We start from the raw sequence: 27,187 nt of genomic DNA on the forward strand, positions 1-27,187 counted from the left end.
AAAATGTAACCATTTTGTGGGGCAGGAATCTGAAAAGGATTTAGCTGAGCAATTCTTGCTTAGGGTCCTTCTGGTGGTTCCAGTTGGGTGTTAGCAGAGGCTACAGTCATCTGAAGACTTGATTAGATGTCCCAGATGGCTTATTCATATAGTTGACATATGTTACTGGATGATGGCTGGGAGGTTAGCTGGAGCTATTGACCAGGTGCCTACATATAGACTTTCTAGCATTACGATCTCAGTTTGGTTAGACTTCTTTCATGGAAGCAGTTTTTCCCAGAGTTAGAGTTCCAAGCCTCATCCTGTCCCTTTTTAATATCCCTTTCTTTAGTATAAATTCTTTGATGTTACATAAGGAGTGAGCTATGACTAAAGTCATGCTTATGACCATTTCATTTAAAGAGTTCTCATTCAATGTGAATTCCATGGTGTTGTGTATGATTTGAACTATGGCTATAAGCTTTTCCATATTCATGATTTTTATATATCCAACAAGACACATGACATAGGTAAAAGCTATCTCCTGTCCCCTTTACTGTACTCATAGGGGTTTTCTCCAGTTAAAACTCTCTAATGCAAGAAAGCATGCTGGGGGCCTTCCTTGCCTTAGTATGATTTTTGATTTCAAATATGGCATTACTGTGGCTAGAGGCAATCTCACATTTATTACATTTGTTTGATATTATTATTTTAGGCTGTGGCTAAAAGTCTTTGTACATGCATTATATTTGGATTCTCAGTTTCCACATTTGTAGTTTCCCTCTAACATGAATTCTCTGGTTGGAACCACCACCATATTGCTAACATTCACAGTTGTTTTCCTTCAGAGAGAATTAACTCATGCTGTGAAAATTCTGAGTTGTTTGGTAGGATCTACCAAAGCTGACCAAACATACATATGCTCTAGGACCCAGCAATTCCATCTCTACTATATACACATGAGAAATGACTATATGTACACCAAAAGACAAATATGTTCACAGAAGCACTATTTATTATGATCCTAAGCTGTAAACAATGAAAAAGTCCACAGCAGTAGTTGGATAAACTGTAATTTAATCATATGATGGAATTCTATATAGAATGGAAAGAAATGAACTTCTGCCACATGCACTAATGATGAGTTTTAGAGACATAATGAGGAATGAAACAAGCCATATACACAATATATGATGTATAATCCAATTTATATAAAGAGAATACATGATGTATAATCCAATTTATATAAAGGTTCATAATATGCAAAACCTAATTTATAATGTTAGAAGTCATAACTGTGGTAAATTTTGAGGAAGTAACAACTAATTTTTACTTCATATTTGCAATGAGAAATACAGTTCACACTTCCTTTCTTTTAAGACACTTCTGATCACAGTGTGGTCCATGGACCACTGGCAGAACTGTTTATTACTGGGTCACAAGAATATATGTACTGAAATTGAAAATAAGCAATTTTAAATGTTTGTAGAAACTTGACAGAGGAAGTTTATGCCTGGTGAATCTAATAATAAAAAATTTAGGGTTGTATTTTCAATGACTTTTGTCATTAGTCATTCTTTTTGTGTTTTATAGGCTCACAAACAATAGGCAAATATGTGGTATAGTACCTTAAACTGTTATATACCAATATACTTGCAAGCAACACCATGTACTATTTTATTTAAAGTTTACTATTACTTTAAGGTTTGACAAAAAAGTCATATCCTTTACTGAATTCCCATGGTTTCTACCTTGTGAGTTTTCTGATGTACGATGAGGTTTGATTTACAACTGAAGAACTTCCCACATTCTTTACATTCATATGGTTTCTCTCCTGTGTGAGTTTTCTGGTGGCGAATGAGGTTTGATTTCCTACTAAAGGCTTTCCCACACTGAGGACATCCATTGGATTTCTCTCCTGTATGTATCCTCTGATGAACAGTGAGGATTGCCTTCTGGCGGAAGGACTTCCCACATTCATTACAAATGTAGGGTTTTTCCCCTGTATGAATTCTTTGATGGAGAGTGAGGGTTGTCTTTTGGCAGAAGGACTTCCCACATTCATTGCAAATATAGGGTTTCTCTCCTGTGTGAGTTCTCTGATGTACAGTGAGGGTTGTCTTCTGGATAAATGCCTTCCCACATTCATTACATTGATATGGTTTCTCTCCTGTGTGAGTTCTCTGATGATCAATGAGGTATGACTTCTTTCTAAAAGCACTTCCACACTGAGTACATTCATAGGCTTTCTCCCCTGTATGTGTTTTGTGATGTCTAGTGAGAGTTGCCTTCTGGCGGAAGGACTTCCCACAATCCATACAGATATAGGGTTTCCCCTCTATATGTGTTTTTTCATGAAGAGTGAGGGCTGTTTTTTGACGGAAGGCTTTTCCACATTGATTGCAAACATAAGGTTTCTCACCTGTGTGAATTCGTTGATGTTCAATGAGATATGACTTCCTTCTAAAGCTGTTCCCACAGTAAGGACACTGAAAGGGTTTCTCTTCTGTTTGAGATCTCTGATGCATGATAAAAATGGACTTCCTGCAGAGGAACTTCCCATATTTGCTGTATGTATGGGGTTTCTTCTCAATAAGAGTTTGTGAATGGACACTGAGATTTGACTTTTCAATTAGGGCTATTCCATCTTTATTGTATTCAAGGGATTTTTCTCCTCTGTGAGCCCTAGTATGTGTAAATAACATTCCTTTCATAAGGAAGGATTTTTCACATTCATTATGATCTAATGATTGCTCTGGAGTTTGATCCTTCTGATGTTGAATAAGCTCTTGTTTACCACTCACACTCCTTTCTGTTTGTTTATAGAGATTCACTGTAGTATGAATTTTCTCATTCTTAGAATTGAGGAGTGATTTCTCCCATCCATTACTCTCACCAAACTTCTCTCTTCCAGGGCTTATATTTCTACTGACTAATTCTGAAATATTTTTAAAAACCTTTCCATCAGGCTTATATTCACATAGTGCTGTTTTTGAAATAATACGGTTCTTGCCTATAGTAAGTGTTTTCCCAAAAATATTACTTCTTTCCTTAATTAGTCTTTTGTGGTTGAATATGACTGATCTAGAATGCCTGTCTTGGTATTCTTTGAACTTCACTAAAACATCTTCAGCTTTCCCATCTTCTTCTAGAAAAGAATACAATTAACAACACTGTAAGTCTTCACATAAATGTTATGGATTGAAAGTATATACAAACAACCTATTGAGTGACTGTATGCCTCACTATTGTGGTCTACAGAAAGGCCAAAATAAATTACCTCTTGGTAGGGAAAATTCATATGACATAAACCAAATCCTGCCATACTGTTAAAATGTGGAAAAATTGGCGTAAGAAAAGAACACTCATGGGGCACCTGGGTGGCTTAGTCGGTTAGGTGTCAGACTCTTGATTTTGGCTCAGGTGGTGATCTCACAGTTGTGAGTTGTGCACACTGGCAGTGGACAGCCTGCTTGGGATTCTTTCTCTCTGCCCTTCCCCCCCCCCCCCCCCCCCAACATTCCTTTCTCTCAAAATAAACTTAAAATAAAAAGAACACTCAAATTTTTGGCATATTATAAATACAATACCTGCATTAAGCAGGTATAATAAACACAAGGATAAGTAAACAGAAGACAAAGGATGATGAAAATGACACTGTTCTTGAAATGGGCAGATTCAGAAATAATGGTGTGAGCTTATCAAGGGTACTAACCAGTGATCAAGAAAAATGTTCAGTTAGAGATGAAAGCCTAAATATTTATTCCCTTATGCCTAAATAAGTATTATAAAATACTTCCATTTGTTTCTTCCTCTCTTGCAAATGACTTTTCTCAAGCACTTATTTCCTAGTGTTGAGAGGAACACTAGGCCCTAACTCTCCACACAACTTATTTTCTCTTGAAAGGGAAGACTTAGGGAAATGTATTTCCATTAGGAATTGTAAAATAACCAGAGGACAAAGCATACTTGAAATGTGAATATAATCACCATTGTATGCTGACTGCTGCTGCCAGAATGTTTATTGTACTAAATTCTCTTGACCATCAATTCTAACTTTTCCTCCTTTCATTTGCTGAATTATTTTTTCAGTTTTCAGGAAGGATGAGTTCAAGTTTTCCTCCCAATGCAGTAACATACCTTAACTCCACTTACTCCCTATGGGGGATATGAATGACTGGATTCTTCAACTGTACGCTTATAATGCTGACTTACCCTCACTATCATTTTTCTTATAAAATTTTGTCTATATCTTATTATTGTTACCTTACTACCACCCACGTCTAGTAGGGTAATTTTAAATATGGATTCATTTTACCCGTGACTTGCGTCTTATTTACAAATAGCCCTTAACTGGTAACTGCCCAAGTATCCATCAAAAGGTAAATGGTAATATTGTGTCATGTATGTATAAAATGGAATACTATTCAGCAATAAAAAGGGAAAAACACCTAGTGATACACAATGACAAAACAGATGAATCTCAAACATTTTTCAGAGTGAAAACTTTATGCGAAAGAGTATATATTATACAATTCCATTCATGTGTAATTCTAGAACACACTGAAACTAATCTGTATTAGTAACTGGAGTTATATCATCTTCCTGAGAACCTCAACCACCTTTAGGGACATGCTACTATCCAATTTATCCAAAAACCTTCATATATTATTTCTATCCTTTAATGTCTAATTTGTCTGAAATTAGATTATAATTATAGTCTGGACCATCCATTTAAAGAAATCTTTTAGGGGCACCTTGGTGGCTCAGTCAGTTAAGTGTCCGACTTCAGCTCAGGTCATAATCTCACAGCTCGTGAGTTCAAGCCCTGCGTCGGGCTCTGTGCCAACAGCTCAGAGCCTGGAGCCTGATTCATATTCTGTGTCTCCCTCTCTGTCCCTCACCCACTCATGCTCTGTCTCTTTCTCTCTCAAAAATAAATAAACATTAAAAAAAATTTAAAGAAATCTTTTAACAACCTGCTATTTTAATATGAATATTATATGTGAAATGCTCCATTTGATAATATTGCCTTGCCAACTAAAACTTATGATCTTGGAAGTCAATATTTTATTGACTATTTTCTGAGTATACATTAACACATGGTTATCTGAGATAAAGGGATGTGATCTTGGCATGTATATTTAAAAGAACTTAATCATTAAATGATTTCTGAATGGATGAGAAAGATGTTTTCCTTGCATGGTATCAAAGAGAGTCAGGTAACTATTGAATATCTAGCCTCTGTTACAAGCTACAGTAAGGAAAAGTAAAAGAGAGAAACTTATTTGAGGGAATTGTTAATCAGATGGGGAAAGAAGTTTGATCATACCAGAGGATGCATCTGTTTACAGTTTACATACATAAGTAGAATATGAATGCAGCAAAAAAGGAATTGACATGGTCTGGAGGAGTCAAGGAACATCTCATGGAGGAAGTGAAACTTGATCTTTTAACTGAATGATATAGTAAAGAATATAACTTTGCTCAAAGAGACATCTGACATTTGCCTTTGGCTTCTGGGAAGTAATCTCTAAGCCCTTGGAATATGTATTTGTTTGCCTGGGAACCTTTGGCCAGCCAGAAAGTAACAATGTAATTTAGGGTGAGGTCTTTGAGCCACACCAACATTGTGATTTAGGGTGGGGGTTTTAGGTCACACAGTATTAGCTCGACTTCTTAAGGGGCTGAAAACTGAGATGGGCTACATGTATTGTTAATCATGCCTATGTGATGGAGCCCCAGTATGAACTCTGGACAATGGGCTCAGGTGAAGCTTCCCTGGTTGGCAATATTCTGTACGTATTGTCACACCAGCAAGGTAATGCTGTCTGTGACTCCATAGAGAGAGGTTTACCAGAAGCTTCATGTTTGGTACTTTCCTGGATTCTGCCCTTTATGTCTGGATGATTCTAATCTATATTTTTTTCTTCTGTGATAAACCATAACTGCGAGTACTACGGCTTTTAGTAAGGTCTGTGAGTCCTTATAGCATATTGTTTATATTAGCAGTAGTCTTGGGGACCCCCAAACTTATAGTTGGAGTCAGAAGTAAGGTGGTCTTGTGTGTACTACTGTACCCTCTACCTTTGTAGTTGGATAACTGCAAGTATCTATATGGGTATATAGCAGCTGTCATATAATGAAAAGTCCAGTTGTGAGGAATGAAATCCATTGTATGAAGTATATCTGGGAGACTAGAACAAAGAGAGATGAGCAAGAGTTCTCAGTCACAGAGAGAAATAAATTTGGAGTGATCAGATGGGATATTCTTCTATCAGCCCTTGAAAAAGAAGGGATTTAAATTTCATATAATAAGTAATTTCTTTTTGGCATATGGACAATATAAACTGAAAGAAGTGGGTAAAAATGATGGCAAATCCAAATAGTAATTACAGAAGTTACTGAAATAATATGCTCTCATTTTGGAAGAGGTCAGTAGCAAATGAGGATATGAGAGGATGTAAAGATATTTCACAAAGTGAAATAACACAAATTGTGGAGAGATCAAGTGTAGCAGAGGTGATGGAATCAACCTGATACTACAAGAGACTGACTATGGGGAAAAAAGGATATAGAAATAAGTAAGGATAAGGTAAACACAAGGACTATTATTTATGATATATCAATAACCAAAAGGATGAGATAATTGTTGTTGTGTTGCTATAGGCAGATGAAAATAGATACTAGAGTTCAGGTGGGAGAAGTGGGCTGAAAATGTGTATTTGAAAGCCATTCACATAAAACAAGAAAATCACAACTTGAGAATGGATCAGATTATTATAGCTGATAGGACTTTTACAAAGGCAAGAACTGAGGAAGAGGAAAGATCCTTAAAGCATAACAACAAGAGACCAGTGAAATAAAATCCATTTATCAACAAATATTTATTTTCCCAGGCAATAAGGGGGAAGAAAAGCAATGAAGATGTGAAAAGGCACCTGGGAAATATGTTAAGAATGAGTTAGTGTTTTTCACCCAAATCAAGGTGGGTAGGTTGAGCGCTATGATATGGAATACAGAGACTTATTGGAAAGAAATTTATTGAAAAGAAGTGATACTAAACTATCACCTAGGCCCAAAGCATATTGATTTTGAAATTTGATGGCAGGTGTCATGGTGAGAATAGGATATGAGCCTGAGCAGAAGAAACAGTTAAAACATTGCACAGGGAAAGAAAGGAAAGAATATGAAAACTAAGAGGAAGATAAATATTAGACAATGATTTCTCTTTTTGTGGAGAGATTTAAGAATGCCTATAAATAGAAGACTAAACAAAAGAAAGAGGACTGAAATGTTAAAGACATGAAAAACAAGCAGAAAGGCCTAAACCAGCAGTTCCCGAAGTGTGACATGGATCTTAGTATGTGAGATCCCTATGCAGGAGAGTTTGGGAAGGTAGTCCACAAAATCAAAACTCTTTTTGTTAATAATAACAACCTTGTCTTTTAAAGGTGGGTGTCTCATTTGTACTTATGGAATCTTAATTTATGAAGGTGGCTGAGTGATGACATAGGCTAATCTCACCGAAAGGAGATTTTCATTACATTTCCTTAGAGGAGAGGGCACACCATGCCTTGTAGGGCCACATAGAGGAGCAGCAGGCTTGGTCAGGACCCAGAAAGGAGAGAGGGGAAAGCCTATGCGAGAGCCTTTTGTGGGACCTGCTTGCATGGGAAAGGCAAGGCAGGGTAGGAGAAACAGTTTAGCATTGGCTTTTTAGAGTAGTGTTGGAGGCTATGTGTCTGTAGTTGTATGGTACCTAGTCCTGGGTGATTTAGGACACAGGAAATGTTGGCTAGGTGTGTGAGAGTTAGATAAAGCACATGGTTGAGGGGATGGACTTGGGATTGGTTGGTTTTTATATAAAATGTAGGCTCACCAACAGGTGGTTTACCATCCCTACGAAATCAGCCAGCTCTAGGAGGGGCAATCTCTCCCCAGCCAGCAAGGCCCTCCAAAGTTTCAAAATATCATAAAATATAGAAGATAAAAAAATGATTAATACAGTGGGTAAAATGCAGGCACATCAACATAACACTGGCACCAATCTATAATAGTAACAACTACATTTCTAATTCATAGGGAAAAAGTTTCATGTAAGACTGTTCTTATTAAATTTTTTTTTTCAACGTTTATTTATTTTTGGGACAGAGAGAGACAGAGCATGAACGGGGGAGGGGCAGAGAGAGAGGGAGACACAGAATCGGAAACAGGCTCCAGGCTCCGAGCCATCAGCCCAGAGCCTGACGCGGGGCTCGAACTCACGGACCGCGAGATCGTGACCTGGCTGAAGTCGGACGCTTAACCGACTGCGCCACCCAGGCGCCCCGATGTAAGACTGTTCTTGATAGAGCAGGAGAAAAAAATCACTTTTATTAGATCTCCAACCCTCAAGTACACATATTTTCAATATTCTGTGTGATAGTTAAAGAAGTATGCATAAGGCACTTCTGTTGCATATCAAATTATAATATATTTTGTAAGGAAAAGTGATGGTGTAATTATTTGAGCTGAGAACTGAAAACAGGGGCCTACCCCTGCCATCCCACCATATCCAAAAAAAAAAAAAATGTTCCTGTGAAATGTTTCATAAGTTGAGATGGCATAAAGTGAAGAAGCAATTACCATTAACTTATATGGGAAAACTCTTAAGTGTTCCCAGATCTAAAAAATAACCTGTCTTTGGCTTTTCTGACACATCTTGTTAATGGATGTGTAAAATAAATTGAGATAAAGCAAAGATGCTCACAGACCATAGTTCAAAGCTATGGTAGCTTGATGCTGTGAAGCTGAGTGCAATTCCTGGGAAGGAGCTTAGCAGTGCCTTTATAGCTAGTTCACTGCAAAACAAGCACTGAAAGCTGGTTTTGCATTTCACCTTTTTTTGTAAAAGCAAAAATCATCTTTGGATTTCTTTTGGTTAGTGAAAACAGGTACGAATGGAGGTCTCTAGTAAAAACAAAGTGGCATAACACAAACTTTCAAAAAACGGGATATCTGTATCTTTTTGTGGAATAGCATTTTTACTTCAGTAAAACTATTATTCAGATGTGGGTATCTGGTAGACATTTTCTTGAACAATGTGAACCTATCAATTCAAGAGAAAACATGTGCCAATATTTGTTACCAATGATAAAATCCAAGCTTTCAAGTAAAGGCTGTTATGTTGGAAAGCTTGTATTTGCTACTGTGAGCTTGTCAGCTTCCCAACAGACTTTTCTGATGACGTTGGTGATGATATTAACACATGTGGGTTATGGGTTTTTTCAAGTAATATTGTATATGAGAATATGTCAAAATTTGGAAAATGTTCTGTTAGTGAACTGTTACTTTCCAAATGACTAATACATAATATTATCAAGAAAATGCCTGGGTAAAATATCCATTTAAATAGACCACTGGGGGGAACCTGGGTGGCTCAGTCGGTTGAGTGTCTGACTTTCCTCAGGTCATGATCTCTTGGTTTGTGAGTTCGAGCCCCACATTGGGCTCTGTGCTGACAGCTTGGGGCCTGGAGCCTGCTTTGGATTCTGTGGCTCCCTCTCTCTCTGCCCCTCCCCTGCTCATGCTCTGTCTCTGTCTCTCAATAATAAATAAACGTTAAAAAAATTTTTTTTAAATAGACCATCGGATTTTACATAACAGTCTACAAAAGTTCATTGCTATGGTTTCAGATTCTGTATTGCAACTAATTGTTTAGGAACTACCAATTGTTACATTTGGGTGTGGTATTAATGAAGAATATCCATGACAATCTAAGAAGGCTTTTTAAATATTTTCTTTCAAACTACATATAATGCATGAAGGAAGGTTTTCTTCATATTTTCAAAATCAAACAACATTTTGCAACAAATGGAATGCAGAATCAGATGTGAAATTCAGCTGTTTATTAAGCAAGATATTAAATAAATTTTAATTATGTAACAATTCCACTTTTGTCAGTATTTTTTTTCTTTTGGGAAATAGTTATTTTTTGTAAAAATATGATTTCATGTCAACATGCAATGAGTTTATTATTTTTATATTGTATTAAAATGAATTAGTAAATGAGTGGTGAAAAATATTTAATTTCTAATAGGGTACACACACACATATGCACAAAATTCTTTTAATCCTTAATAATTTAAAAATATTAACAAGTCCCAAGACTAAAAAGTTTGAGAAACTGCTCAACTAGACATCCAGATTCTGGTAATGGCAAAGAAGTTTATATCAAAACAACCTTCCAGCTGGTATGATAAACTGTGGACCAACTGTAAAAGACCAATTTGTTTTGGAAAGCACCTCTAACGAGTGATCAAAAGGAGGCAAAAACTTAAGTGGATATAACATTTGAAAAGGAAGAAACCACACTTCATAAGATCTACATTTATCCAGATATTCCATTGTGGGCCCTGATAGTTTATGCAGCACCCAGGGGATAGATTTCTGGGGGAAAGTAGGAGTCATCCTGTGCAGAAAAATCTGAGATTAAGTTTGGGGTCACTAGAGTGGCTATAAATTGAGGACAAAATATGAGAATGGAGAAGTCATTCTGAGAATGGAGAAGTCATAGAAGGAGAACCCCAAAGATAGTATAAACCCCTCCTCAAAACCTTGGTTAACTGCATCTTCAGGGCAAGACTGCAAGAAGCACAAAGGGAAAAGAAAGCTGGAACACTGAAAGAACTGATTACAGATTTCAGCAGCTGTTTACCTTTGGGAAAAAAGGGTTGTTGTTTTTTTTTAACATTTTTAAAAAAATTATTTATTTTGAGAGGTGGGGGAGGAACAGAGAGAGAGAGGGAGACACAGAATCTGAAGCACACTCCGGGCTCTGAGCCCGAAGTGGGTCTCAAACCCACGAACCATGAGATTGTGACCTGAGCCAAAGTCGGACGCTCAACAGACTGAGTCACCCAGGAACCCCTGGAAAAATAGTTTTTAATTCTGGTCCTGTGCCAAGTCTGAGGAATCTGGTGAGAGGAACCTTTGGTCTTTGTACTGAAACCCCAGAATGACCATGTATAAGAGCAAAGGCTGCATCCCAGCACTAAGAGAAACAGCATAAAGCTAAAGGCAAAATTGAAACTGAAATAGAAATCATCTAAAAAACTTAAAAGCAATCTTAAAAAGGAATCAACATGAGCCACCAGTAACTTAACTGCCTTCCAAGTGAAATCTCAACAATCTTCAGAGGCAGAAAAAGAATACAGTATCTTGACAACATATTATCTACAAGGTTTTCCTGAGAAGAAACAGGAAATGTGATGAAGAGAAGATAAAAACCAGTTAATAGAATCACACTGATATATGTCCCCTATGTTGAAATTACAAGATAAGGAATTTAAAATAACCATGATAAATATGTTTACAAAATCTACAAGAAAAGATAGAAATATGGGTGAAGAGATGGAGAGTTCAGGAGAGATAAGGATATGCAAACTTTAAAAACCTCTTATCTTAAATACAAAATTCATTGGATGGGTTTAACAGCATAGAACATAGAGAATGAAGAATCAGTAAAGTGAAAGTCTGATTAACAGAAATTACCCAAATCATAAAATCGTTTTAACTCCTTAATAAACTCTACAGAGGATAGGTTAAAATTATTTAAAATATAATCGAGAACAGAGCAGAAAAATAATCATAGAAATGTTGGCCAAAATTTCTTCAAATTTGCTCTAAAACAAGAACTCAGTGAATGTGCTAAATTCACTTACTAGTTCTAACAGTTCGTTTTAGATTCCTTAGGATTTATTATGTACACAAGCATGTCATGTACAAATGAAGATAGTTCCCTGTTTTTTTTAAAAATTGTTCTAATTGGTAGCCTTTTGGCTTCTTTTTCTTGCCTTATTGTACTGATTGTGTCTAGCACAATGTTTAATAGAAGCAGTGATAGTGGGCATCTTTTCTGGTTTTGATCTTAGAAGAAAAGCATTCAGGCTTTCTACACTGCATGTGATACTGGCTATAAGATTTTCAAAGATATCCTTTATGAAGCTGAGGAAATTCCCTTTGGTTGCTAATCTGGTCTAAGGCTTCATAATAGTAACTGAATTTAATGATTTTCCCATGTCTACTGATGCTCCTTAAATTTTTTTTTTCTAGTTACATTAAGTGGCAGCTTAGATCCTTGGTTTTAGACCCCTTTTCACTTTTATATGGTGAATTACATAGATTGATTTTTAAATACCAAATCATCTTTGCTTTCCTGGGATAAGCTCTTTTTAGTCATAAGGTTTTATCCTTTTAAAATATTGCTAGATTCTGTTTTATAATATTTATTATATATATATTTTATTATAGATTTTTTCTAGCTTCATGGAGGATGTTGGTGTTTAGTTTTTTATTCTTATAGTGTCTTTGGTTGTAAATAACGTTGGCCTTATAAAATGAGTTGGGAAATGTTATCTCCTATTTATTGACATAAAATTGTAGACTCCCTAATTGTCCTTTTAATGTCTGTAGGATCTGTAGTGGTGCAGCTTCTGTAATTTTTTTGTTTGTTTATTTTTGAGAGAGAGAGACAGAGCATGAGCAGCGGATGGGCAGGGAGAAAGGAAGACACAGAATCCAAAGCAGGCTCCAGGCTCTGAGCTGTCAGCACAGAGCCCAACGCGGGGCTCGAACTTGTGACATGAGATCATGACCTGAACTGAAATCAGATGCTTAACCAACTGAGCCACCCAGGTGCCCCACAGCCTCTGTAATTTTTAATTAGTGACTGTGTCTTGTATTTTTTATTAGTACATATAGCTATGGTTTATTAGTTTTATCAATTATTTTAATGAATCAGCTTTTGTCTTCACTCATTTTCTCTATTGTACTTCTGTTATGTAATTCATTGATTTTTTGCTTTGGTCTTTATTTTTTCCATTTTACTAGCTTTTTTTTTTTAAGTTTATTTATTTAAGTAATCTCTACACCTAACGTGGGGCTTGAACTCGTGACCCTGAGATCAAGACTCACAAGCTCTTCCGAATGAGCTAGCCAGGCACCCCTCCTTTTACTAACTTTTGAGTTTAACTTTTTTCTTTTTTTAGCTACTTAGGGTGGCATCTTAGATCCTGGATGTAAATGGATAAAAAAAAAAATAATAAAGGGGGCACCTGGGTGGCTCAGTTGGTTGAATGTCTGACTCTTGATCTCAGCTCAGATCATGACCTCACCATTTGTGAGTTCAAGCCCCACGTTGGGCTCTCTGCTGTTGGCACAGAGCCCACTTGGGATCCTCTGTTTCCCTTTCTCTCTGTCCCTCATCTTTTCTCTCTCTCTCAAAAATAAATAAACATTTTTTTAAAAGTATAAAAAAATGTTAATGCTGCTTTAGATACATCCCATAAATTTTGATATTTTGCTTGAATTATCATTCAGTTCAAAACATTTTCCAATTTACTTTAGGATTTCTTCTCTGATTCATGGGTTATTTGGAAATGTAGTGATTAATTTTCTAATATTTGGGAAATTTAGAAATACGGTGTTTTTTAATTGAAGTATAATTGATACACATTATATTAATGAATTATAGTTGACCCTTGAACAATGTAGGGTTGGTGCCTTACACAGATGAAAATCCTAAATAACATCTGACTTCCCAAAAACTTAACTGCCAATAGCCTACTATTGACCTGAAGCCTAATAACATTAACAGTCAGCACATATTTTGTATGTCACATATATTATGTACTGTATTCTTACAATAAAGTAAGCTAGAAAAAAGAAATGTTACTAAGAAAACCATAAGGAAAATATATTTACAGTACAGAACTGTATTTATTATAAAAATCCATGTGTAAGTGGGCCTGCTTAATTCAAATCTGTCTTTTTCAATACACAAATGTAATTCTGTTGTGGTCAGAATCCATATTATGATTCAGTTTTTTTTCAATTCATTGATACTCATTTTATAACCCAGAATATAGGGTCTATCTTGGTGACTATTCCATGTAAAATATTCTATAAAGATGAACTAGAGGAGCACCTAGGTGGCTAAGTCAGTTAAGCATCCAACTTCAGCTCAGGTCATGATCTCACTGTTCATTGAGTTTGAGCCCCATGTCGGGCTCTGTACTGATAGCTCAGAGCCTGGAGCTCCTTCAGATACTGTGCCTTCCTCTCTCTCTGCCCCACCCCTGCTCATGCTCTGTCTCTCTCTCAAAAATAAACATTAAAAAAAAATAAAATAAGAATGGGGTGCCTGGGTGGCTTAGTTGGTTGGCATCTAACTTCGGCTCAGGTCATGACCTCGCAGTTTGTGAGTTCAAGCCCCACATCTGGCTCTGTGCTGACAGCTCATAGCCTGGAGCCTGCTTTGGATTCTGTGTCTCCCTCTCTTTCTGCCCCTCCCCCACTCACACTCTGTCTCTGTCTCAAAAATAAATAAAACATTAAAAAAAAGATGAACTAGGGGCGCCTGGGTGGCGCAGTCAGTTAAGCGTCCGACTTCAGCCAGGTCACGATCTCGCGGTCCGGGAGTTCGAGCCCCGCGTCAGGCTCTGGGCTGATGGCTCAGAGCCTGGAGCCTGTTTCCCTCTGTGTCTCCCTCTCTCTCTGCCCCTCCCCCGTTCATGCTCTGTCTCTCTCTGTCCCAAAAATAAATAAACGTTGAAAAAAAAAAAAAAAGATGAACTAGATACAAATGATAGTGTTTTCAAGCATTCCATAGCTTTATTGTTTTCTTTGTTCTCTAGATTACTGAGAGAGAAGGGGTGTTTATATCTCAAGCTATAATTATAATGCTCTTTTCAGTTCTGTCACTTTTGTTTCATGTATTTCATGCATTCTCAATGGGGGTTTCTCCTAAGGGAGCAAAATTATTCTGGGGAAATGAAAAAAAGTTTCTTAAATATTATAATAGTTTGTGGCCCTTCAAAGAGCAACAGAACATAGAGTATGTTATTAAAATTTAATGGGGGCAATTAGAAAAAGAGTCTAAAAAGACTCCTTAGGGAGTGATAATGATAAAAAGCTGAGAAACACTGATGTATTTTGAAGCTCTGTTAGGATTGTTATGACTTCTGATGAAGTGTCTCTCTTTATCACCATAATATTCTGTGTTCTGAAATATACTTGGATGTATAGCCACTCCCATTTTGTTATGCTTTGTGTTTGCATATGTAACGGTCTCATTCTATTTTTGAAGTCTTACTGCTGACAACTTCCTAGACCCACTCTTTTTTTTCCTCTTGCTCCACACCTGGGCAAGCCAATAGGAGAGCTTGCATGTTCTTTCTGCTGGTGCTGGCAGGAAGTTTAAACTATGTAATCACTAGCCCACATGTAGAATCCTCACGACCTACTCCCCAACCACAATAAACACAAAAGCCAGACACTCCCCCTTGCACTCTCAAGCCATTTTAGGACCAGTCTGGGAATCTTCCCTGTTCTTCCCAGAAAGCCTCATTAAATTATGTCAGATTTCAATCTTGACATGAAGTCAAATTTTAGGTGAGTGGGGTGGGGTGTTGATCTCATCCTCAAATGGGGCAACCACAGACAATATGATATATACTTTTTCATCTTTTTATGTTATACCTTCCTGTGTCTTTTTATTTAATTTTTAAAATACATATCACATAGCTGGGTCTTCCTTTTCACTTCAGATATTAAATAGTCATTTTTAGGTATTGCATTTGTTTGTTATTTCTATGTTTGCTCTCTCGCCATATGTTCATTTCCGCTTTACATCCTTGATGCTATTGAGGTCATTTATAATGCCCATTTTAGGATCCTTGTCTGCAAATTCCACCACCCCTGATTTTTTTTTATTTTTTAATTAAAAAAAAATTTTTTTTTTCAACGTTTATTTACTTTTGGGACAGAGAGAGACAGAGCATGAACGGGGGAGGGGCAGAGAGAGAGGGAGACACAGAATCGGAAACAGGCTCCAGGCTCTGAGCCATCAGCCCAGAGCCGGACACGGGGCTCGAACTCCCGGACCGCGAGATCGTGACCTGGCTGAAGTCGGACGCTTAACCGACTGCGCCACTCAGGCGCCCCTCCACCACCCCTAATTTTATTGACTTGTTGTTTTCTATTGACTGATTCCCCGCCCCCCCTTGTCTATGGGTCCTATTTTCCTACTTCTTCATATATTTAATAATGTTTGATTGGACATCAGGCATTATCAACTTAATGTTGCTGAGTTTGAGATATGGTTATATTTTCATGAAGTATTGCTCTTTAAATGGCATTCTGTGGCAGCCATAGAGTTGCAGCACTAGGATCTCCCTTCAGAAAAGAACTTGCCATTGATGTGCAAGAAGTATAGTTACCTGACAGCCTGCAATTGTTAGCATCTTCAGGATGCTCTTCATATGATGAATCAAACCACGGTTTCCCCAGGAGGTGCCCATCCAAAGACTGAACACCGAGGGGGTACTAGAGGCTGCCTATTTCTCTCCATGGCAGACTCCTCAGATGGATAGGAGACCAGCTAGGTCTCTAGGTCTCTTTGCTTCAGACCAGCTAGGTTGGTTGACACTTTGTCAAGTCTAAACAATGATCTGAGGTTCTCCCTATCCAATCCTGTTAGCCTCTCCACCTTTCCTTCCATAGGTACCAGATCCATATCATGATCTAATGGTTTCCTATATTTAATCCTACTTTCTTCCCCTTTATCTTCCATAGATGTACCTCTAGGAAATTTTTACATTCCTAACTCTATCTCAGCATCTCCATCCTAGAGGACCCAAGAGACACATAGCAATTATTTTTGGATTGGTTTAATCCTTTTGATGCTTTTGTTTAAGCACTTTTACGGCAAATCTTGCAAAATTTTTAACCTATGCCTAATATAACCCCATTTATCAAGGGGTGGCCTTTCTATGTTTCTATCTAAAGTCCTATGTATCAACAAGTTCTCTCCATTCTGGCTGGAGGAAAATAAAATGATTCTTGGTGCAGTAGGCTATGGCAATTGTTCAGCTTACAACACTATGGTAATTGTATTTTCCTTAGAACACGTCTTTGTTTAGTCTCATAGGGTTTCACCTATACACGTGCAGACTTATATTCAGCCAAAGACTCAAAGAGAACCTTTTCCATATTTGGGGAACTCTTTTTCTGCATAGCTCACTTCTTTTGGGAAGTATGTCCTGGAAATTTTAGCAACCTCAATCTCCTTGAATGCCCATGTTAGTCCCCTCAAGTCAGTAAAATTGTCAGGTTCTTTTTGGATTCCTCTCTCTGTACTGCAGTCTGGAAGTTGCCTTCAGATGAAAGCCTGGAATGAGGTAGGGCTCATCTCATTTGTTTCTCTTCTCTCAGGAATCCAGGCCTGTGCTGCCTGTTGTTCAATATCTGAAAATAGTTTTGTCCAGTTTTCTTGTTGTTTCCTGTAGGAGTGTAATTCCAGACTCTGTTACTTGCTCAGGGCTGGAAGCAGAAGTCTTGAATTATAAAAATGCAGGCCCAAATGGCTTAATAATGATTTTCATCAAACATTTAAGGAAGCAGTAATACCAGCATAACAAAAATTCTATAAGAAAATATATGAAGAGGGAACACCCCTTGTCTTTTTGATATTGCTGACACAATTCTGATTTTTTCAAGGACATTACAAGAAAACTACAGACCACTATCCTTGGTAAAATCATGCATAAAAACTTACTAAAAAATTAACAAACCAATTTTAGTTATCTAGAAGAAAGATAATACATCTTGTCCAACTGGGGTTCATCCCAAGAATCCAAATTTAATTTTGTTTAATATTTAAATTATTTCATGTAATACATATAGTAACAGATTAAAGGAGAAACATCGTATGATCATCTTAACAGATGCAGAAAAAGCATGTTAAAATCAACATTCATAATTAAACTCATCAAAAACAAGGAAAAGAACTTCCAGAATTTAATAAAGAGCACTTATGAAAAGCCTACAGTTAATATTAGGATGAAGAATGAAATATTAAGTGTCTTCCTAATAAATTTAGTGAACTGATAAGAAACTCACTCTCGCCACTTCTATTCAACATTGTACTGTAGATCCTAGTCAGTACAACAGAGTAAGAAAAAGAAATGAAAGCAATAAAATATACAAATGTAGAAGTGGAATATCTTTTTTCTAGAAGACATATTTTGTGTGTAAAAAACGAAAGATATATACTAAAACAAAGAACAATGGCAACAACAAAACTTAAGTAATAAGTAGAATACAATACAATAAGTAGAAGTATGCAAAATCAATATATAAAGATCAATTGGGGATGCATATTTTAACAACAAACTGGAAAAAGAAATTTCAAATATCCTACTATTTACAATGGCATTAAAATACTAAAAGATTAGATATAATGAAATATGTATTAGACCTCTATACTAAAAATAATAAAACATTGCTTACAAGAAGTAGAGAAGGTAATTAAAATAGAAAAATATAGTATAGTCATGGACTGGAAGACTCAATATTGCTAAGATGTTAATTCTCACCAATAAAAATTCTATTACCTTTGTTTAAAGAAATCAAGAAGTTGATTCTAAAATGTATTTGAAAAAGAAAATGACCTAGAATAGCCAAAAGAATTTTTAAAAGAATAAAGTTAGAAGACTTACTATGACTTCAAGACTTATTAGAAAGTTCCAACAATCAAAGACCAGGTAGTATTGGCAGTAAGACTTAAAAGATAGCAAAGGAAAGAACAGTCTAAAAATAGGCTGACACAAATACAATCAATTTTTTATAAGATCACCAGAGCAATTTAATTCAATGTAGCACATGATGGGAGAAACTGTTATCTATATGAAAGAAAACAGACCCTTAATCTTACCTCATATCATAAACCAAACTTAACATGAGATGGGCCACAGAATTAATAAAAATAGCAAAATATTCATAACATTTTTAGAAGAAAAGACAGAAACTATCATCACAACCTAGTGGATCTCAAATATTTGAGAGGTCAAAGAAGTAAGTATAAAAGAAAATAATGATACACTGGATTTCATCAGAGTTAACAGTGTGTACTTATTAAAAGACATAACAGACCTGAGGAAATATTCACCGTACATATATCAAACAAAAGACTTCTATCCAGAATATGTAAAGAATTCCTACTACTCGAGGGAAAAATATACTACCCAATAAAAATGGGTAAAACATTTGAATAGGTACCTCTGAAGAAGATAAAAAAAACACTTGAAAAAGTTCTCAACATCAATGGTCACAAGGGATATCTAAATTAAAACTGCAAAGATATACTACTATAACCTTCAGTCTGACCAAAATGCAAATACTGATAACATCAAATGCAAAAGAGAATATGGGACAATCAAAATTCTCATACATTTTTGGTAAAAGTTTAAAATGGTACAGTAACTTATAAAAACTGGCAGTTTCTAAAAAAGTAAAATATACACTTGCCTAATGAATGAGTGATACCACCTGCTACATGTTTACTGAGGGGAAATAAAAACATATCCACAAAAAGATGTTTACAAGAATGTTCACAGTAGCTTTATTCATAACAGCCCCAAACTGGAACATTTCGAATATCTATGAACAGGAGATATATAAACAAACTGGTATATTCACACAACTGAATACTATTAAATAAACTACTTATTTATGCAAAAACATGTATATATCTCTCACATATTAAGCTGAGTTAAAGTAGATATGAAAAAGGTCTAGGATAGATAAAACTATGCTGGTAGAAATCATAAGTGTGATTGTCCTAATGGGAGGGACTGACTTGGAAGAGGCCTGAAGGAACTTAATGGGTTAATGGAAATGTACTTTATATTGGGTGTGACATACATGGGTTTATGCTTCTGTCAGAACTCAAAGGACTTCACACTTAAGATCTCCATGTACAGTATACTTACAAAGCATGGAGTAGATTCTTGGTAAGGAAATAGCAGTCTCTAAAAACATAAGGCAAACAAATAGCAGTCTCTATAAACATAAGGCAGACAAGGAAAGAACTTACATAAGGAGTGATATTCACAGCTAAAATTTAGATTTTAGACACACTGAAGTCAGTCATGTATAGGCATGTCAAAGATCTCAGGCCTTTAAAAACAGATCCCTAATAAGATGGCTACTATTAAAACAACAACAACAACAAAAACAAAAACAACCCCAAACAGAAAATAAAAGGTGTTGGTGAGGACGTGGAGAAACCGGAACCCTTGTGCATTGTTACTGGGAATGTAAAAATGGTGTAGCCACTATGGAAAACAGTATGGCAGTTCCTCAAAACATTAAACACAGACTTATTGTATATTCCAGAAATTCTACTTTTCTTTTAATTGTTTGTTAATGTTTTTTTAAAAAATGCTTTATTTAAAATGTTTTGTTTAAAATTGTTTTTTATAACTAAAAAAGCTGAAAGCAAAGACTCAGATATTTGTACACTCATGTTCATAGCGCAGCAACATTGTTTATAGTAGCCAAAAGGTAGAAGTAACTCAAGTGTCCATTGGATAAGCAAAAAATAATATATACAATGGAATATTTCAGCCTTAAAGGAAGGAGATTCTGATATTATCAGAATCTCTACATGGGTAGACCTTGAGGACATTATGTTAAATGAAAAAAGCTAATCACAAAAACGACAAATACCACATGCATAAATCCACTTATATGAGGTACCTATGAGTAGTTAAATTCATAGAAACAGAAATTAGAAAGGTGGTTGCCAGCAGCTAGGGGGAGGAGGTAATGGGGAGTTATTTTTTAATGAGTACCGAGTTTCAGTCCTACAAGATGAAAAGAGTTCTGGAGATGGATGGTGGTGATAGCTGCACAATGTCAATGTACTTAATGCCACTGAACTATATGCTTAAAAATGGCTAAGATAATAAGTTTTTAGTTCTGTGTATTTTGCCACAATTAGAAAAAATAGATCCCTAAAAACATTCAAAGGTGCTAACTACCTGAGTCCACTGGATTTTATCTGTACAGACTCACCAAGGTAGCTCTGACTTGGAAAAATTCTCTCTGTTGTCCATAGTTCTTCTCCTTGTTCCAACTTACGGATCATATCAGGCTTAGTCATGTGAAACCCTGATAATAAAAAATGAGACTTGGTCTAAGCTGCTTGGGCTTCAAAACTATTGAAGGAAGAGAAAGATATAGCTCTAAGGTGACAGACAAGGCACACATTAACATCTTAGCAAAGTTAATACCTTGCACTGGGCAAGTGTGGACATAATCACACTGGCTCCTAATAAAAAAGGATTCATCACCTCTGATCTCTGAAATTCAAAGCTCCATATGTTTCAAAAATTCTTGAAAGGAGATGTATGAGATTGAAAGATTCAAGGAATTTTTCTTACCAACAGAGATGAGGTGGCAATAATTTTCCAACATGACATCTCTGTAGAGGGTCTTCTGAGCAGGATCCAGCTGCTGCCACTCCTCCTGGGTGAAGTCCACAGTCACATCCTTGAATGACACTGATCCCTGCAAGGGCAGACTCTAGTTCATCCTAAAGTGATTGGAACTAGTGAGAACTAGATATTGGAAACCACGTTCAGTGGTCAGACTAGTTTTCTTATTTTATCTTTTGTATTGTAGAAAATTCTCTGTGATAATACAGTCTGTATTTACTTACTATCTCATGCTAAAAATATATAAGATCATACTATTTACCTTGAATGTGACTAGTTGCTTGGTGGATCAAAATGAATAAAGCCCTGGCCTTGCTCATGAGAAGTTACAGGCTAAGTGAGAGGCATACATATAAATACATACACCCAACAGATATTACAGATGTGATGACAGAAAGATGTAGAAGGGAAAATGCTACAAAGTAAAGAAAAATTTTATTTTGTATACCAAAGCTTCACTGAGGACATCAAAATTTTGTACTCATAATGGATTTGTTTTATACAGGGTACCACCTTTTAAAATTCATGGGGAGAATCATTGTTGTACTATATACTAATTTGGATGTAAATTTAAAAAAAAATTAAAATTATAGCAGCACTATCAACAATAGCCAAAGTATGGAAAGAGCCCAAATGTCCATTGATGGATGAATGGATAAAGAAGATGTGGTATATATATACAATGGAGCATTACTCATCAATCGAATGAAATCTTGCCATTTGCAACTTTGTGGATGGTACTGGAGGGTATTATGCCAAGTGAAATTAGTCAGTCAGAGAAAGACAAATATCATATGATTTCACTCATATGAGGACTTTAAGATATAAAACAGATGAACATAAGGGAAGGGAAATAAAAATAATATAAAAACAGGGAGGGGGACAAAACATGAGACTCATAAATATGGAGAACAAACTGAGAGTTATGGGAGGGGTTGTGGGAGAGGGGATGGACTAAATGGGTAAGGGGCACTAAGGAATCTACTCCTGAAATCATTGATGCACTATATACTAATTTGGATATAAATTTAAAAAAAAATAAAAAATAAAATAAAAAATCAATATGTAACTGCAATATGAAAAATCAGTTGTATTTATATGAAATGAAATCAATTATACAAAGTAAAATATAACAAAATAAAATTAAAAGTCATTAAATACCTAATAATTAATCTAAAAAAAATTCACAGGGGGAGGAAAACCAATTAGTAAGCTGAGGAAATAGCAAAAGGCACAGTATGTTAGGAAAGAGTCTTGGAACTCTAAGAAGAAAAAGGTATATGGAGTTAGGTAGTGGGCATGTTTATCTAATAATACTGGATTTTTTCTGGGGTACGTGGCTGGCTAATCAGAGGAGTGTGTGACTCTTGGTCTCAGGGTCATGAATTCAAGCCCTACATTGGGTTTAGAGATTACTTAAATAAAAATTTAAAAACTTTAAAAAAATACTGGATTTTTTCCCTACATACTAGGGGTCTTAAAAATGTACTGAACACACTCCTAACATATTTATATTTATTTATAAATCATCAGTCAGCATTAATGGAAATCCACATCTGCTCTTGAATGTAATTTGTTGGTATTTTCCTCCCTTTCAATATACTGTCTTGTACATTCCATTGTAATGCACACCCCACTTTGCTTGTTCTGCTGCTTTCAGAGTATGAAGAAATGTTAAGCAGTACATATATTATTTGATAAAATTTGTACTTCAGAGGCAATACCCTTGAAGATTAGAGAAGGCTTGAGATGTGTTGGGTGGGAAAGACAATTAAGTAACCATTGTTAGTGATTTCCTAGATAAGGTGGTATTAGTTGTCTAGAGAGGGGAAAACTGTTTAGTACATAAGGGGTTGCAACAAAATTGGTCATAAATTGGTTGTAGAGTAGAAAAAAGAGGCATAGCTCTTGAGTTACCTGCATAGGCAAGTGGTTAGGTGCTGAGACTAAGAAATAGAAAACACAAGAACAAATAAGCTAGACCAAAGGAGGTAATGAGGTAGGCCTTGGAAATGTACTTGAAGTGTCTATGGGACATTCAGGTGATCATAACTTTTGGAGACTGGATATATGGTTCTGACACTCTGGATAGAGGTCTAGTATGGAGAGAAGTGTTTCAGAGTCACTAGAATTAGGTCAGTGTTACCTTTATGTGGATCTGTGCACAGAGAAAAAGAGACAGTGAAGAGAAGAGAACTGATTGACATCTGGGGAAAACCAGTATTTTGAAGATGGGTAGATAAAGAGGAATTTTCTGAAAGACCTGAAAACACGAAAAAGTACCCCCTTTGATTCAAAGTAGAATATTACTTTTTTTTTTTTTTAAGTTCATTTGTTTTTTTGAGAGGGAGAGCATTGCATGCATGAGCATAAGCTGGGCAGGGGCTGAGAGAGAGGGAGAGACAGAATCCCAAGCAGGCTCCATGCCTGGGGCTCAATCTCACAAACCAAACCATGAGATCAAGACCTGAGCTGAAACTAACAGACACTTAACTGACTGAGCTATTCAGGTGCCCCTCAAAGTAGAATAGTTCAAGAATGGACTAGCATATGCATTTTATCCTCCTCCACTCCCATATAAAAAATTAGAAGAAACTAAAAAAATAAGAATAAATCTGTAACAGCATTGAAATACTTGAAAGGTTTTCACTGGCAGGCCACAGTTTGTAGGAACTGGATAATATAGACAGGATCAGAGAGGGAGAATGCAAAAACCTCAGGTTTAAAAAAAAGTTTATTTATTTTGAGAGAGAGAGAGAGAGAACAGGGGGCAGGTGGGGGCAGAAGGAAGGGAAAGAGAGTATCCCAAGCAGGCTCTATACAATGTGGGGCTTGATCTCATGATCTCACGGTTCATGAGATCACGACCTGAGCTGAAATCAAGAGTCAAACGCTTAACTGACTGAGCCACCTACAGGCACCCAAAATCTCAGTTTTCTGTACAAGCTTGCAAGCAATCCCTATCTTGGAAACCTCACAAAACATCTTACCACAAACTAATAATGTCATTTACCAACTCTACCCCCCATTGTATCATTGCAAAACCTAGGTCAGTAGTGATGATCAAGGTTTTTCCATGTCTGCTCCTTGACCCCTCACAACTTAGATCTCAAATCAGTATCTAGATAAGATAGAGTCATTAAAGTAATGTTTCCCTTTTAAATCAAAATAATACATCTTTCAAGCAGTACTTTTGTGAGAAGCTTAAGAAAGGAGATGATGAATGATACATCAAGTTAATATGTAAACATGGGCTACAACTAAAGGTACATGTGGGGAAGGCTTACGTTTATATGGCTGGAATAAGAAAAACTGGGAACAGGGCTGCAACTAGGTGGGGCGGGTGAGGAACATAGGGTGCAAAATTTAGGGATGCACAGGCCCTGAGGATACTCCTTACATTTTGCACCTAGGCCACTTGCTTGTCCTACTGGAGACCAGTTTCATGGAAGCAAATGCCAACATCCAGGAAATTTAAGGATTGGGAAGCAATGTTCATATAACCTGAAAACAACTTATTTCATAAAGAGAGGAAACATCATCTCACCTGAGGCATGGCTTTGAGATTTGCAAGAGATGAACCTTCTCTTTTGAGCCCTTCTTATGGAAAAGGGAAGAGTCCTGAGAAGGCAGAGATGGGAAAATACAAAGAGCCATGTGAAACCATATTTGACTTAGATCTCCCAGAAAATTCAGTTAAATCTGTATCACTTTTCACTGCTTCAGCTCACTCTCATGTATCCATGATGGAGGTTAGTGGGAAAAAGGACAAATCTTGCTCCCTCACCACCAGAAACCTAGTCTCTTTGTGAATTAGAATGGATCTAGGTGATCTGTTGTAGTTGGAGAGGGAACCTTGTGCTTTTCCCTTTGCAGCTCTACCTTCCACCTCCCATGGAAGACAGCTTTATCATCTACTTCCAAACAGTTCTTCATGGACTTTCTACCAATTTACACTATTACTATCAGCACATGAAAATACCTCTCCATACCCTGATGAATGCAGTTACCATTTTTAATCTCTGCCTATCAGATATATATTGTAGTTCTTGTTTACATATTTCTTATTATGGGAGAATAAGCTCCTTTTACTTCTTTTCTGTGATGGCATCTTCTTATATAATGTCTATTTTTTGTGTGTGTTTTAATTTCCTAGTTGGTTGATATTATCATTTTTTATTTAGTAAATTATCTATTTTAAATTGAAAATAATTTTCTTAGTTGCTCATATGACTATTAAAGTATTTTTACTTTGTGAAGATTTCTTCCTTGAATGTTTTCTTGTTTAGCAATACTACCTATTATATTATCCATATTTTTTCAGTGGATATAAAATGCCATCTCTATCATATATTACATATCCCTATATGCTTGAGAATATCTGAACTTTAATTTCCTCTACTTAATCTTTACTGACTCACCAGTATCATACTACTTAATAAGCATAATTACTGAAAATTCACTTATTTATTATTAATTTACTGACAGCTAATTTAAGTATTAGCTATTGAACAACACTTTTTAGTAGTACAAGTATGGAACTAGAAAAGACATTAATCTTTTCACTCTGCAGTCTTCCTAGGGAGAGGATGATACCCTGCTGAATGAAGTCCGAAGTACTGACTGCCACAGTGAATATTTTAATTAGCAAACTATTTTAATTATTATAATGAGAGGTGGCCTTGTCGTTAAAAGTATACCAAATACTTTTTATTATCTTGGAATGCCTGAAGAAGCTACTGACTCTGCCACTGATTTCATCCAGAAGCTGGAAACCTCACTCATATATCAGTGTTGAGAGTGTTAGTTATGGGCAAAAGTTGTTTGTTTTATTCCTGCTTGCTTATTCATGGAACACTGTTAATTTCAACTCATTGGTTTTAGTTCGTGTAGTGTTTCCCTGTAATGAAATTTACCATCTAGGAAATGAAATCTTACCTCTTCCTTTCCAATACTTATACCTCTATTTGCTAAATTGCTATTGAGTTACAATTTTGGAGGCAGGTTTAATGACCATGATTCAGATAATCAAATCTTAAACACCCAACTAGACAGTAGTCCTGAAGAGTTTCCCAATCACAAAAACATCACAAATAATAACAGTAGGTTGCAAACACATGCATGGTTACATTCAATCAAACTTACTTCTGAAAACCATCTCACGGTACCCATCTATCATTTACAACCTCAGACAGCACATTACATAATTCCAGGCAAAGTCACAAAATCACTTTCGCTTCTCCATAGTCACCTACAGCCTCAGACACGCTCACACCTAGTCTAAAATGAGACACATAAATAGGGAACCCCAGGCAGCAACAGGACTCCGTCCACTTTTCACACACAATCGGTCGCAACATCTCACAGAGTAGCACGCACCCCAACGCAGCAGGTTGAGCACAGGCGGCCGCCTCAATTCGGTACACACACGCACACGCACACAGACACACACACACAGACACACACACACACACACACACACACACACACACACAGCGCCGGCTGTCTGAGGCCCCGCTCCCAACGCAGAGCTTCCTTGGGGTCAAAACAGACAAAATCCGCCCCCGCGCGGAGCTCGCTCCAGGTCAAACTCGATTGTCACCCTCAGGGTCACGCCCACGGACCACGCCCGAGGCCCCGCTCTCACAGATCCAAGTGTCTGGTTGCCGTGGGCTCGGCTCCGGTTCCCTCCTCAGAATTACCAGGCCCAGCTTGGACTCCCGGTTTCCTCCCTGGCCTCCCCACTGGGACCCGCTCCCTAGTCTGCCGTCTTGGCCCGAGCTCGGGGTTCCCGCCTCCTCAGAGCCCCTAGGACCTACCAACCTCACCCCCGGCCAAGGATCAGTCGTCTGCGCCTGCGCACTCCCGCGTGGGCTGGAGCTCCC

At 36.8% G+C, this 27,187-nt stretch overlaps 1 protein-coding gene across 5 annotated transcripts; it reads right to left on the bottom strand.

The window, feature by feature from the left end:
* Positions 1-27,160, bottom strand: ZNF382 (zinc finger protein 382). Of its 5 annotated transcripts, none has more exons than XM_030297968.1 (5): positions 27,126-27,160; positions 24,850-24,923; positions 21,249-21,375; positions 20,881-20,976; positions 1-3,127 (listed from the first exon to the last, which is right to left on the bottom strand). In XM_030297968.1, exons 2-5 carry the CDS (start codon positions 24,856-24,858, stop codon positions 1,707-1,709), a joined length of 1,653 nt encoding a protein of 550 aa, XP_030153828.1. In that variant the 5' UTR covers positions 24,859-24,923; positions 27,126-27,160; the 3' UTR covers positions 1-1,706. The 5 variants fall into 5 exon arrangements, 4 of the variants coding, with proteins under 4 accessions (XP_030153828.1, XP_030153826.1, XP_032447340.1 ...); XM_030297966.1 differs by having other exon boundaries at positions 27,122-27,154; XM_032591449.1 differs by having other exon boundaries at positions 21,249-21,400; positions 27,122-27,154.
* Between the last annotated feature and the right edge of the window lie 27 nt (positions 27,161-27,187).

This window comes from Lynx canadensis, chromosome E2, assembly GCF_007474595.2.
Source record: "Lynx canadensis isolate LIC74 chromosome E2, mLynCan4.pri.v2, whole genome shotgun sequence".
Lineage (NCBI taxonomy): Eukaryota > Metazoa > Chordata > Mammalia > Carnivora > Felidae > Lynx > Lynx canadensis.

Excerpts from the sequence above, each read along its gene's own strand:
- ZNF382 (XM_030297968.1), bottom strand. Across the intron at positions 20,977-21,248 it reads TTGCCACCTCATCTCTGTTG|GGTTTCACATGACTAAGCCT; the intron begins GTAAGAAAAATT and ends TTTTATTATCAG. Across the intron at positions 3,128-20,880 it reads TCCAAGTCAGAGCTACCTTG|AAGAAGATGGGAAAGCTGAA; the intron begins GTGAGTCTGTAC and ends ATTCTTTTCTAG.